This window comes from Brachycentrus maculatus, unplaced genomic scaffold, assembly GCF_059751285.1.
Source record: "Brachycentrus maculatus isolate JH-2025_06_01 unplaced genomic scaffold, ASM5975128v1 h1tg000570l, whole genome shotgun sequence".
In the NCBI taxonomy this organism is placed as follows: domain Eukaryota; kingdom Metazoa; phylum Arthropoda; class Insecta; order Trichoptera; family Brachycentridae; genus Brachycentrus; species Brachycentrus maculatus.
The window spans coordinates 127205-142182 of record NW_028281311.1 but is presented as its reverse complement, the minus strand read 5'-3'; the positions used below and the strand labels follow the sequence as shown (position 1 = coordinate 142182).

The following is a 14978-nucleotide window of genomic DNA, read 5'->3' as shown; positions in this document are numbered from 1 at the left end:
TATAGCATCTAGCTACCGTGATGGAGGTCCCGGGTTCGATTCTCAGGGGAGTAAATAAAAATGGGTGGTTTTCTCTTTCATATTATTTAATATTATCCTGGACTGTAGGTATTTAAAGCACCCAAAGCCCCTACCGAAACCTGCTCTACCTACCCCTGGTACCTAAAGCGCAGGGCTAATCACCTTGCCTTCATTCAATTGACGCTCAAAATAGCACTGCGTCGATATGATTCAGTGCCTTGTGCACAATTGGGTGCGTATAAGTGTAAAAAAAGAAGAAGAAGAAACTTTCATAAAGTGGATAGATTGCCGCGCGTTACCCTGGAGGTACGCGTACCGATAATTGGGAAACACTGATCTAGGACATAAAATATTGTAGGAAATATTTTGAATAGTTATTGAATAGTTGTTTTTGATTGATTGATATAAAACTTGAATTGTAGTTTTCGATTAATTAAATTTACAAGGAAATCAAAAACAACGATTGAATAGTTAAAATCGGTCCAAAAGCCCGCCTGTTTAAATAGTTAAATTTATAGGTACCCCGTACAAACCGTTGCAGTCGTTAAACGGCAACGCGAACTTAGCTTTAGGACTGTTACATTTTATTCAAAGCTCGTTTGGTTGTACAAAAGCTTTTCCTGCTTAGCGGAACTGCCGCTAGATGGCGTTGCGCAACGCCAAACACGTCCCCAACTGCTGAAACGAAAGCGCGAAGAGCACAAACAAAAAGAAATATTGGCAAGACTTGGCTGGTTTGTTTGTTGGGTTTGAAGAGTGGGTTCCTTTTTGTTCTTGTTCGGAGTTTTGTTTGTCGGCAGATTGCTCCTTTTTCGTCCTGTTATATGACAATATTGAGAGGAAATTGAATCAGTGAAGCCGCGGCAGTCAGATCCGCCGCCGCGGCGCAGCGGGCGCTGATGAAAATACTCACTGACAATAATTTTCGCTACGCAGACGACATAAATATTAGATGAAAAGTGCAATTTCTTCCGTTGCCAGTTTGAAAATAGCCATGTCTTCGGATAAACGGCACTACAGGGTGTCCCCGGGGCGAGGCGGGAAGGCTCCGCAGTACGGATACGTCCCGTGTCCTAGGTCAGAAGAAGTAGGAACCGAAGTCCTGGCTATGATGACGTTAGCGCATGACGGTGAGTATTTTCCCGCTCTTTTATCTGTCATTGCAATTTTGGCGGCAACTCATCAGCACATTGTTTAATTGTACTTTTTTAGGTGCCTTACGATATTTCTTTTTTTAAAGCCTAAATTGCACGATTTTCTGTCAACGATGAAAAAATGGAGAGGTCATAAAATATTTTAATATTATAAAGTTGTCCCATTGATTTCATTTAACATTTTCATGGTATTTCAATAATCGATTAGAAATGATTCTAACCGCGATATTTTTTAGTTTGTAGTTCACGTTAATGATTTTTTTTAAACCGCATTTTAAATGCAGTCAACACTAAACAAATAAGCAAATATATTACAATTAAAGTATTATTTTTAACAAAAAAAAACATTTATACGTTGACGTTGAATTTTTAAATAATAAAAAATATATATTTAAATTTGAAGTTTTTGTTTTTTTTTCGAATTTTCTTGACGATATTAAAAAAAAACAAATTTAGTATTTAACTAATTTCTACTTGGTTTTGTTTAAATAAGCGGTTTAGATAATTATCTTATCTTCTTCAGAGTAGACAATATATAATAATTTTAGTTATATTTGTCGAAAAAAATTGCAAAAAGTAGTTCGATATCAAATAAGAAGTAGTTAAAAACAAAGTACTACATAAAAAAATTCTTATTTCCTTGTTCACGTTGTAACGTAGGTGATAAATTTCAAGTAAAGTGTTCACGAAAAAACCATTAGATTTATTTGAAAACTATAGTGACTTCAAAAATATGTTTAAAAAAAAGTGCGAAAAAACGACTTTTTGTAAATACCTGTAATAGGTATTTTTACCTGTGACAGGTTAAAAATGCATTTTGAAAGCGACTTATTTATCTCAATGGCAACGCCATCTGTTGAAAGTAACATCAATACACTCAAAACTTAACATTGCTCGTGGCGAGCAGCGTGCTTCTTGACAGTGTGTGTAACTAAGCATTCTCAATGTTTTCGATTGCATTGTTGTCTCATTGTTGATATTCCGTAATAAGCATTGTTGAATTAAACTTATTAGAAAACATGCTTTTTTCATTATTTTCCAAATAACCAGACTGAGCTACAGCGACGCGTGGCCGGGTATAGCTAGTACAATACATAATGAGAATATAAATATTTCACGTAAAAAAATACAAATCGTGAAAATTACTGTAAAGAAAACGTATGTAATTTATTAATAGAATGGTAATAATTTACGATATTCTATTTTACATTACAATGGTTTCTTTGTTTAGATCAAACTATCAAAAAATGCGAAGAAATTGATTATGTTACAAAGAATTAAGTAAAAAAATCTTTTTACGATAGTTACGAGACATGCAATACAATTTTAGCTTATAAATTATATGTTGCCTCAATTTACCAACATCGAATCCTAAAATGGAAAATGTTTTGATGATGCAACAAATATGTAACATATGTTATATTATGGCCTTGCTCGAATAGCGATAGTTTCTTTTATTTTCTATCATAAACTATTGTTTGTTTTACGTTTTACTGTTCCAGACGGAAATTTAATTTATAGGTCACCATTTTGATGTAGACTATTGATACTGTAGACCAGTGGTTCCAAAAGTGGTCCTTACGGACTCCCAGAAGTCTCCGATATATTCAGGGGGTCCGTGGAAAATAAAAATTGATTTGGAGGTGTCCGGACAACGTCAAGGTGTCCGCTTAAGGTTGAATATAAAATTTTAAAAAATGTGACACATTTTTATTTATCTTTATTGATTGCGAGGAATAGGAAAGAAAAACTTATTCTCGCAGGTGTAAGTGAAGTAATGCGCAATGCGTTTCATAAACCACCTTTCGATATTAATAAATGAATTTTACTGAGTATAATTATACTGTATAAGGAAAGGACACTTCATGTGACTACTTTCTACTATTATACTGAATTCTCTATACAGCTTGACGAGTCAATATCACCAGGAAACGAAGTGTTACTTTTAGCTAATGTGAGATTTGTAAAAGTATAAAAAAATCCCAAGAGTTATTATTTGCTATGTTTGGAAATTGTCGTTTTTCAACTATATGTTTTATTTTAATTTTTTTTTACGTCATCATTTACCATTCAAGGCATCAAAAATATATTTGTAATTTTTCTATTATGTATTTATAGTCTTTTTCAAATATCGTAGTCATACAGGAGAAAGTGACCAAGTGCATTGTTTTACAAAAACGTTATCATTAACTTTTTGATATCTTACTAGCTTAATCTTGCCCTGAAAAAATTTCAAAGGATTTTAAACTAGGAAGTTTAATATATTGACTAGTTAAAAATGACAACCTGCAATTGTGTTTATTTTCTTGCGAAGCAATAGTGACTTAAATGGCCCTCCTGAACATTATACGTTTTGGTAGTTGTTTTTTTTTCCTGTACGACTACGATATGGTTCGAGGGCAAGTTTTGACTATGAAAAGGGGTCCGCGGGCCAAAAAAGTTTGGAAACCACTCATGTAGACTGTATTTAAAACTTTGAACGCGTTAAGCAAAAAATAAAGGTTGATTTAAAAAATACAAATTTTTCATAAAAAATATAGTATTCTATAAAATTCCTTTTATTTGTTTACTTTAGTCAATGGCTTTTACAAGTCATGGACTATAGCCGATTTAAGCGTCCAAAGGAGAAAAAAATATAGGGCGATTTTAATCGATTTTCGCGTCCAAAGGGTTAATATCTTATGTAGTTGTTTTTAAATTTAATAGAAAGTACTATTTTGTTTTCTAAGTGATTTTTTGGGGGTATTCTGTAAAACGTTCGTGTTTGTTAAAATTTACATTTAATACAAATCTTCTTCCTGGCTCAATCCTAACTTATCGTCTTCGTAGACCATTGTGGTCAGCTCTCTTTGTCCTTAGGTAGTAGGTTCTTCTATCATAGACAACGTCACCTACGTCATGCCAATTTATAACCCTTTCCTTGGACGAACTTGTTTCTTCTTCTTCACTTTGATTGCCCCATTGAATCCCACAAGCTAGCCCTGACAGTCTCTGGATCGCCGAGAGAAAAATAACCCTCGCTTAGTATTAAAATAATACAAAAATATTACAGTAATATCGCAATTGAAGATCAAAGGCTTATTTTAAACGAATACTACCAGAATACGAGTTTTATAACAGGGCGATACGATGTTATGTATAATAAATTATTATCTCGCTTTTATATCGCTCAAAAGGGAAATTTAAATATCTCTTTGTATGCTATAAACACAAAACAAAATTTTTATAAACGAAGATACTAGTAAGTTATTTCGTATTTTAAATTCAACATATTTATCATGAAAAAGTGAAATAAATAAATACAAAAAAATATTTAAATTCTTTATTCGGCAAATTTTGTGGTAATATCTTTGATTAATATTTTTAATGTAAAATTTACTCGGTAAATACCACTATTTCTTTAGATCTATTGTGACACGTATTTCAAAGTATGATGTTTGATATGGACGACGATGCTGAATGCTCAAATACGCTTTGTAATAGGTTTTTATTTTTGCGGTATTCTTTAAGTGGTGTTATTATTTATTTACTATACTATATTTTATTTGGGAATATAACAGATCAATAATATCGAGTTATAGACATATGAGAGTATTTATTACAGAAAAAGTAGGTACTTATACTTTTACAAACGAACGGCTACAAAGAAAAACTATTTAAATATATTTTTATTCGAATTAAAATCAGTGGAAACAAAAGATTTTCTAAATATCACAACAGGTTTACTGAGAATAATAAATTTTAAAATAAAGCTTCTTTCAAAAATAAAATTACAAAGCCTGTATTTCTAATTTAAAAAAATAATTTTACATCGATATTGTATTATTTTCAATATAAATTAAGGATATCCGATTTATTACCTATTTTCTTAGTATTTTGAAAAATAAAATTAATAAGACTTTATTTCTATCGAAAAAAATGTTTTCATCGATTAAATTTGTTTTCATCAATATAAATAGAAAATGTTAAAAATGCAACCTATTTTCTTTGTATTTCGAAACCGTTGTATTGAATTTGAGTCAAGCTCATCACTCAATAGTTGTACTGATATTGACCCTAAAATCTGATCGATTTTATTGAACTGCAGTTAACCCATAAAGTCACGAATCGTGAATATTTTAATATCATTCTATGAAGCGGCTATAAATCTGTGCACTCGTCAACTTCCAAATTAATTTACGAGCTCATAACGGATTGATGGTGAAATAATAAACAGTAAATAAAATAAGTCTGCGCTATTATGGACTGAAAACCAAACTGTTATTTTGCGTGAGATAAAGTAATGAAAAATTTGGGGGGTGTATTTCTCCCAGCTGGAATAATGTGAACACGTGATGTGAAAATTATAATTGGTAGCCAAGTTTGCGTTTAATTTTTGGGGTAAAGGGAGATTTACTTTATAAATAGTTCAAGTCAGGTTTCCATACGAGCGTAGGTATTTTTCAATTATATAATGGAAGTGAGCACGAATCACTTGTGTACCTACGTACTTTTATGGTTATATTTATTTAAAAAATAATAATATATTTTTTAAACTTTATAAAATAAAACTTTTTTAACCGCTTTATATTGGTACACTTTTTCGACAAGAACCTTGTCATCCTCAGGGTTTATGTACTAATTCTAAAACATTGAAAAACTCATAGTAAGGTTATAGTTAATTACCCTTCCCTTACACTAAATGAAAATGTGATTTAAAATATGTGATTTAAAAAACGGGAAAAAAACTCCTAAATGTTGCTTTATTGAGCATTGCGCAGCGAATACGTCCACTCCGGACGACAACTTGGTTGGAAAAAGTGTACCAATAAAAAGTGGTTAAAACAAAGTTGTTTTATTTTATAAAGTTTTAATTAATTTGTAGTCTTGAGAAAGAAGCTGAATAATAAAGTTGCAATAATATTTTGTTTTTATATGGTCATTTTATTTTAAACTTGTAATATATTCAAACATATTTAATACAAAAACTCACGTTGAGAGCTTTGAATACTTATTTGATTCATTTTTTTTTGTCTTTTTAAAACCCCTAGCTTCCTTGAGTAAGTATCCGTACCACCACTGATTTCCTGGTCAAAGTTGACGCATCTGGGACAACTGGCTTGGGTCCGTTAGGATCGTATGGCCATTGAACACACTTTTAAAACAATTAAAAATATAGTAACGAAGATGGTTAATATTTAAATAAATTACCTATTTAAATAAATGATAGTTCAATTCATCATAAAATTACCGAGATGTAAAAATGTATATAGTACAAATATTAAAATATAAAGGGGGAATAAAGACCCCAAAATAAGCCATTATGCATAATTAAAAAAAAGGCTGGTATCCTTGGATTTCGATAACGGTAATTTCACCAGTCTGATGATATCAACAGTGACAAAACTCGTTCACTGGTCAAATAAAATAAAAGTAGAAAACACTAAAAAAATGTTGTTTTATTATATAAAGCAAACATGTAACGTTACTAGCGTGTTTTTTTATATCCTAAACTAGGTCTAGAACTCGATTCACAGATATGTAACAAAAACATATTTGCTTTCACCCCAACATATATATTCAGTATATTATCCAATATTGACTTCGTCTAATTAATGATGATGTTTACACTCTCTCAATCCAATACAGCAGTTGTGGGATATTCGAGTACAGAAAAGGTCGGAGGAAATATGTACGTATAAGAATTATAAAATGTTTATTAGGGGTCGTGTATTTTCCCACATAGGCTTGGGTAGGTTAACTTATTCATAAGGTATCAAAAACTTCACCAGGATCTTTCGTTTGAGATAAACGAAGCTAAAATGAGATAAAATTGCAAAACACAAAAATTTATGTGAAATATATTCTGTTCTCCACGTCCAAACTTTGGGAAGTTATATTTTGGCTTCCATTGAAAGGATCCTATATATTACTTCGTCAGACACATCTATACTTGAATTTAATATATTTTATTAAAGAAAACTTCATATTTTGTACCCATATGTAAGATTATTCCCGATTTTTTTTTGCATACTAATAAGTTTAATAAATAATATTTTTAATTTCTATTAAAATTATTATAAAGATTCGATAACTATTTGAAATGACATATTAAGCCCCATCATTTTTATCATCCTAGATGGACTTCATCTGAAATATGAAAAGTTCCGTTTTGCATGTTTTCGGAATGTCCAGAAAATGTACTTTATCCCAGCAAAAGTGGCATATTTTAAACTTAATATTTACCCGCTACACGGCAGAAAGTGTTGTTTTTGCATTTTGAAGAAAAGGTATTGTTTAATAATTTTTTAAATATACTAGTTATTTTTAAAATGGAGAAAAAACATTCAGATTTTACCTAAAAAGATCCGTTGCACAGTAAAAAGTTCAAAAAGTGGCTTGATATTTAGTTTTAATATTTTATTATATTTTTAAACTTTAAAATGATCTGAAAAATCAAGTTTTTTTTTATTTAAGACATTCTGAAAAGGAGTGAGCGATGTGACATATCGCTCACTCCTTTCAACAACGTCTTAAATAAATAAAAACTTTTTCAGATAATTTTCAAAGTCATAAATCAAAAATCGACTATTTTCAGTTGTGCATGTTTTCGGAATGTCCACAAAATGTACGATATCCCAGCAAAAGCGGTATACTTTTAACTTAATATTTACCCGCTTCACGGCAGAAAGTGTTGTTTTTGCATTTTGAAGAAAAGGTATTGTTTAATTATTTTTTAAATATACTAGTAATTTTTCAAATGGAGAAAAAACATTCAGGTTATATCTAAAAAAATCTGTTGCACAGTAAAAAGTTCAATAAGTAGCTTGATATTCATTTTTAATACATTGTATTGTATTTTTAAACATTAAGAATGTTCTCCTGTAAAAATCAAGTTTTTTGATTTGTGACGATCTTGAAAGGAGTGAGGAGCGACATGTCCAAACCATCTCAACACCTTAATTTTATCGAGAGTGTTTATCTCAGCCTTGCATTCTTTTCTTATTTCACCATTCGAACATCCATACGTATACCATCGTTTTGCCGCACATTCGCCCACATTTTTAATTTAATTAACTAATCATTCCAACGGATAAATATTTATAAAAACGATGAATATTACAAAAAAGAATTTGCCGTAAATTAGGAGGTATGAATAAGGATATTAAGTGCTTTAGGGAAAACAGTACGTACAGATTCAGCCAGTTTAATGGATTTGCCGCAGGACATTCCCTGGGGGCCCGAATACGGCCGCGTGTGTAGGGCTTATGGAAAATATACGAACGATTTGTATAATTAAAGCCATTCATTTAATAAATGAGATCCTGTTTGCGAAATTATAACTTACTAACTAACTAACCATCACGCCGTTTCCCCGCAGGGGCAGGCAGAGAGAATAGAACGCCACACCACTGTGTCGCCTCTTTCATTTTTCGCCTCTTCCACGTTCATGCATCTGCTCATCTCACACGCTAATTGTTACAACTTCTAACCTGACCACTTTCAAGTATTTGGCATACTTGATCGTGCCATGTTTTTCTCGGTCTCCCTCTGCTCTTTTTTTCAATAACATTCCCCTCATAAATTTGTTTTACCGTTCTTTCCTCATTCATTCGTTCTACATGTCCAAACCATCTCAACACACCTTTATTAATTTTATCGATAATGCTTATCTCAGCTTTGCATTCCTTCCTTATTTCACTATTCAAACATCTATCATACATCGTTTTGTCGCACATTCTTCTGAGATATCGCATTTCGACTGCATTCAGTCTACTTTCATCCTTCTTTTGCCAAATCCATATTTCACTTCCATACATTAGAGTTGGAACCAGGACTCCGTTGTTCACTGTCAGTTTAGCTTCCGCTGATAGGTTTTTATTTGCTATAACTGAAGGAATCATCAAGGAATTTTACAATATTTTTAGATAACTGCATTTGATTGGGTAATTTTATGGAACAGATATTTTAATTTATAAATAAATTAATTAGATGTCGGAATATTATGAGATTGTATTATTTCACTATTCGAACATCTATTTTAATTTATAAATAAATAAGTTAGATATCGGAATATTATGAGATTGCATTATTTCACTATTCAAACATCTATTTTAATTTATAAATAAATTAATTCGATACCGGAATATTATGAGATTGCATTACATCACTATTCGAACATCTATTTTAATTTATAAATAAATTAATTAGACGTCGGAATATTATGAGATTGCATTATTTCACTATTCGAACATCTATTTTAATTTATAAATAAATTAATTAGATATCGGAATATTATGAGATTGCATTATTTCACTATTCGAACATCTATTTTAATTTATAAATAAATTAATTAGATATCGGAATATTATGAGATTGCATTATTTCACTATTCGAACATCTATTTTAATTTATAAATAAATTAATTAGATATCGGAATATTATGAAATTGCATCTGTTGTTGGGTGTATGCAGTAAGTACACGGTACGACCCAATGCCAAGATTAACTCTGGTTATTTATACTCCCTGCAATGTGGACTCGTGAACCATCGGCCGATATATTAGCCAAAATCTCTGATCACGCTTTATCCAAGTTGATAATCGCAATTATTCAATTCAATAATTCCATTAATTATATTGTTACTTTCATACATCATACAAAGTATTGTAATTGTAAGTACCTTTTTTGGTATATTTATTTATTTATATTTTTCCATACCTTGATGTAAAGAGTATAAGCTTCTAACGTTCATATAGTAAAAAAAATGGTACGTACAATATAAAAAAATATAAAACATTATGTAAATATATAAAAATATATATATATATATATATATATATATATATATATATATATATATATATATATATATATATATATATATATATATATATATATATATATATATATATATATATATATATATATATATATATATATATATATATATATATATATATATATATATATATATATATATATATATATATATATATATATATATATATATATATATATATATATATATATATATATATATATATATATATATATATATATATACACCCCTGGACAAAAAAATTTACGAGTCCTCAAAAAAACTAAAATTGACACATAATGAATTATTCTTGATATTTAATTAGTTTTTTTTGTATTGTTTAACATATGTGATGACTTCTCGTTACTTCAAGGTTAAAATGAAAGATCTTACTCATGAATTATACTTAGAAATTGCCATTATATACCAGGTATCAGATTATCCGAACCTTAGAGACCCATAACGGTTCATTTATGGTCGAGTGTTTGTGATGGAGTAATAAAAGACATGTAATTTTTTAATTCATATTTAAGAAGAAGGTTCTAATCGCTTTATTTTAAATTAAGTTATTTTACATTTAAACATATTTATAACATTTAAAAATATTTAATACTTAGTGAATTCACCTTTATTTTTTATAACATGTAAAATTCTATTATTTAACGAAGCGTAAAGCGAATCTTAAATTTCTGATGTTATTTCTTCTTCCTAAACTTGAATCAAGTTTTTTTTTAATTCCTCAATGTTTTTTTATTTTTTTTCCCATCTTTTTTTTTTCATAATCGCCCATAAATTTTCTATCGGGTTCAAATCAGGACTATTCCCGGGCCACGTCAACGATTTTAAGCCAATTTTATCCTTGTATTCAATGATCTGTAAGAAAAACAATAAATTATTTATCAAGTGGTCTACAAAGTGCATTAAAAAATAAATATTTGTACTCACAGTGCGGGCTCTATGGCACGGCGCCAAATCGTCCTGAAAAATCGGGTCCGCGGTATACTGCGTAATGTCCTCGATTGTTGGAATAAGATGGTTTTTCAGCACTTTTTTGTACTGGATGGCATTCATCGTACCCTGTATAAAATTTAGAGGTCCCAAACCGTACGCTGTCATGCACTACCAAATCATGACGTAGGGTGAATGTTTAACGGTTCGAGTGACGCAAGACGGATGGTATTTTTCCCCAAGTTTTCGTCGAACTATCTTTATGCCGTCTGGACCAAAAAGGTTGAATTTTGATTCATCGGAGAAAATAACATTTTGCCAATCCTCCAAGGTCCAATTCTGGTGCTCCTTCGCCCAATCCAGTCTAGCCTTCTGCATTTTGTTCGTCAGTAATGGTTTCTTTGCGGGACTTCATGCTTGGAAACCATGCTCCAACTGCCGCCTGAACACTGTTTTTACTGAAAATGTTGATTAACTAGTAGACTGCATCTCTGCGTGTATTTTAAGTGCCGTTAAAAATCGATCGCGCGTAACAATTTTTTTTATTAAGCGATCATCTCGGGCAGATGTCGCGCGCCCCCATCCGCTTCCTTTTTTCCGTTCTATGGATCCAGTTTGTTGGAATTTTTTAAATAAAAACCTCACTGCACCTTCTGAATACCCAACTCGACGAGATATTTTACAATTAGATATGTTTTGTTGCGACAGTGTGATTATTTTGGATTTTATCGCTATCGACATTTGCTTTGCACTTTCCATGATTGTTGTGTTATGTTCCCTCAAACGCGGGTAAAACAAAATTGTTGAGACATTTTAAAATATAAATATTGTAGAAAGGTGACACAAAGTGTCTTTAATTTATTGAACAAAAGAAAGAGGTATCGATAAAGGATTTCTTAGAAAAAGAGTTCAGTAAAGTCAAGGCGTGCGGTAGCAAGTAAACTCGTAAATTTTTTTGTCCTGCGGTGTATATATATATGATTTTGTCGGATTCTGTAGTGTAACGATTAACACACTCGGCTACCGTACTGGAGGTCCCGGGCTTTATTCTCAGGGGGGGGGGTTAAATATTAATTTGATACTTATATGACTTGTTTTAAGTCAATTAATTGTTTACATTTTGACATCTCAACATGTGTAGATGAATAAGAATATGGAAGTATGGGTATTTACAGGGCTTATGACCTGTCATAGGCTGGTTCAGTGATCAATTTCAGTCTGATCAGGATAACATGCAGTGAGTGAAGATCCACTAAAATTGTTCCGTTCTACTCATATATTGAACCGATATGTTAAATACCTGCCCAGAAAGAATAAAATACCTCATTTTCTAGTGTATTTAGTTGGCCACGCGGTTAACCACACTTTATCAAGGTCCATTAACGATCCTAATCGAACCACCTTTCCATTAAATTATCCCAAACCGCGCATGTACAGTCGCCACAATTTGCGAGTCGTACCTAAGAGGAACTATGTAATCCTTCACATCCCTTGAGATTGCTAAGGTAGTTCCTGATTAATGACGTCACACCGTTCATTTGTTTCGCAAACTAGCTTCATGACGCCATAAATCAACAAGATGGCTCGCCGCGGTTTTCATCGCGAAATGTGAAATAAATGCCACAGCTAAGTAAAATAAATTGGTGAAAAATAAACCTACCGTCTGCATTCTACAGGGTGGGTGCTTGGTCTGATGGATGAACCATATTTTTTTTGTTAACCACAAAGAATTATACAGACAGTGAAAGAGCTGGTAAAAATCATAAGACTGTTAATAATAATAATAATAATACGCTTTTGGACGAGGGGTGTACGCGGACGGAGCATTTGCTCTATCGCGCCAACCCGAGCACTGCTCGCTTGTTTTGACATATTTGAATTACATAAGATAAGAAACGGAACTGAGGTCGCCAATGGCCACTTGACGCTTTTTATCGGAATTTATCAAAAAATTATTATTATTATTATTATTTTTTTTTAATTATTGAAATTAAGACTTGTTTTAATTTTTAAAAAAAAAGTAAATTTTTTCATTTATTTTTTTTGTTCGTGTTTTGAATTATGTTTACTCTTTAAATAAAACATAAAATAACCTAGTATTTTTAGTTCTATATACCGACCGAAGCGCCGCTGTAATTACTTGGCTACATTTTTCGACGATAAACCACAGAAATTCTATGCCAATGGAATTATGAAGCTCCCCGAAAGATGGCAAAAGGTCACAGTTAATAATGGTCAACGATTTTCAATTAAAAATATTTAGTTCAAAAATGTACCAAAAAACCGCGGAGTCTTTTAATATGACCCATATATCGCTCACTCCTTTCAACAACGTCATATATCAAAAATCGTTAACTTTCAGTTGTTCATGTTTTCGGAATGCCCAGAAAATGTACTATATTCCAGAAAAAGCTGCATATTTTTTATTTAATATCTACCCGCTACATTGTAGAAAGTGTTGTTTTTTCATTTTGGAGAAAAGGTATTGTTTAATTATTTTTTTGAAAATACTAAATATTTTTCAAATGGAAAAAAAACATTCTGGTTTTACCTTAAAAGATCTGTTGCATAGTAAAGATTTCAGTAAATGGCTTGATATTTGTATTATATTTTTAAACTTTAAAAACGATCTCCTGAAAAATCAAGTTTTGTTATATCTGTCGTTGTTGAAAGGAGTGAGTGATATATATATATATATATATATTCATATATATATATATATATATATATATATATATATATATATATATATATATATATATATATATATATATATATATATATATATATATATATATGGAGATGTAATAAAATAACTAGGTATCTACCTATACATTTTATTAAGTACCTACTTACAAATAGTACCTACATAAAATACCACCAGATGTCGCATGCGTCGCTCAGAATAAAACAAAAGACTTCCGATAATATTATTAACTGTCAGAATCAGATAGATATAGAAATTATTGTAAAGATTAATTAAGAATAAACTTTTATTGTCGTTTCTTTAATTACAAAGCAACACATTGTTTATTTTATTATTATACACCCACTTTACATATTATTTACACTTAATTTTCAAAAGGAAAATATTACCACGTTATATATATATACATATTAATAAATACATAGTATTTTAGGATAAAGGCGCTTAATAAATCATAAATAATTATTATTGTTTTTATTGTCCAAAGCTACCGTGAAAAGAGGTATTTATTTCCTCAGAATCAATGTTAAGGTTCGGTTTTCGTTTCGTCGCAACTCAATTTTGTCTTTTGAATTGTTTTTCTTTAGAAATAAATATTTCCTCATTGAAATAATTATATGATTTTGAAAACAAAAGAGTTATTTAAGTTAATTTTTTCTATATACCTACATATTAAAAAGTAAAATAAAATCCAATCCACATTCTTTGAAAAAAAATCGGGTGTAGAAAAACGTGTTACTTCTACGGCGGTCGGCCAGTGGTTGAATTCTGTGACATGTTATATCCCCTTAAATGTACATATAATTAATCTTATTAAATTAATAATGTCAGAGTGTCAAGTAAAATTTCAAAGTCTGCCGAATATTTTTGCTTATTTTAATACTTTTTATTCAAGTGAATGCTTTGAAAATATTGCGAAAGCAAAGTAATACGACCACGATTATCAAAACGAGTCACACAATACATTTTTGTCGTATAAAAGAGCCATTATGAAGATGATAAATTAAAAAAATGCGACATTATTCATATAATATTTCCTCGTGAAAATGTTTGAATACAGTTAATTTTCTGTTGAATGAAATACGGTCTTTTATATTACAGGAGCAAAGGGAACATATATTTCATGCAAGGAATATTAAAAACGCGTTTCTTTAAAAAAACTTACTGCGATCAAAATGAATAATTAAAATATATAAGAGTATAGCTTATTTGAATAACATTTTTCCCAAATTCACACGATAATTGATCGAAAACTATAAAAAAACAATAATATTTCAAATGCAGAAGCCGTAGCGTAGTTGGGTAGCCGCTTGATTGTAAAGTATCTCAACATAGACGAAGAAAAATTC

At 30.6% G+C, this 14978-nt stretch overlaps 1 protein-coding gene across 1 annotated transcript in view; it reads left to right on the top strand.

The window, feature by feature from the left end:
* Nucleotides 1-905: 905 nt before the first annotated feature.
* The window catches only part of LOC148301365 (uncharacterized), an 89958-nt gene continuing 75885 nt past the window's right edge, over nt 906-14978 (top strand). Inside the window, exon 1 of the mRNA XM_088273388.1 lies at nt 906-1151. Coding sequence (XP_088129514.1) covers nt 974-1151 — 178 coding nt within the window. The 5' untranslated portion in view covers nt 906-973. The remainder of the gene's footprint in view (nt 1152-14978) is intronic.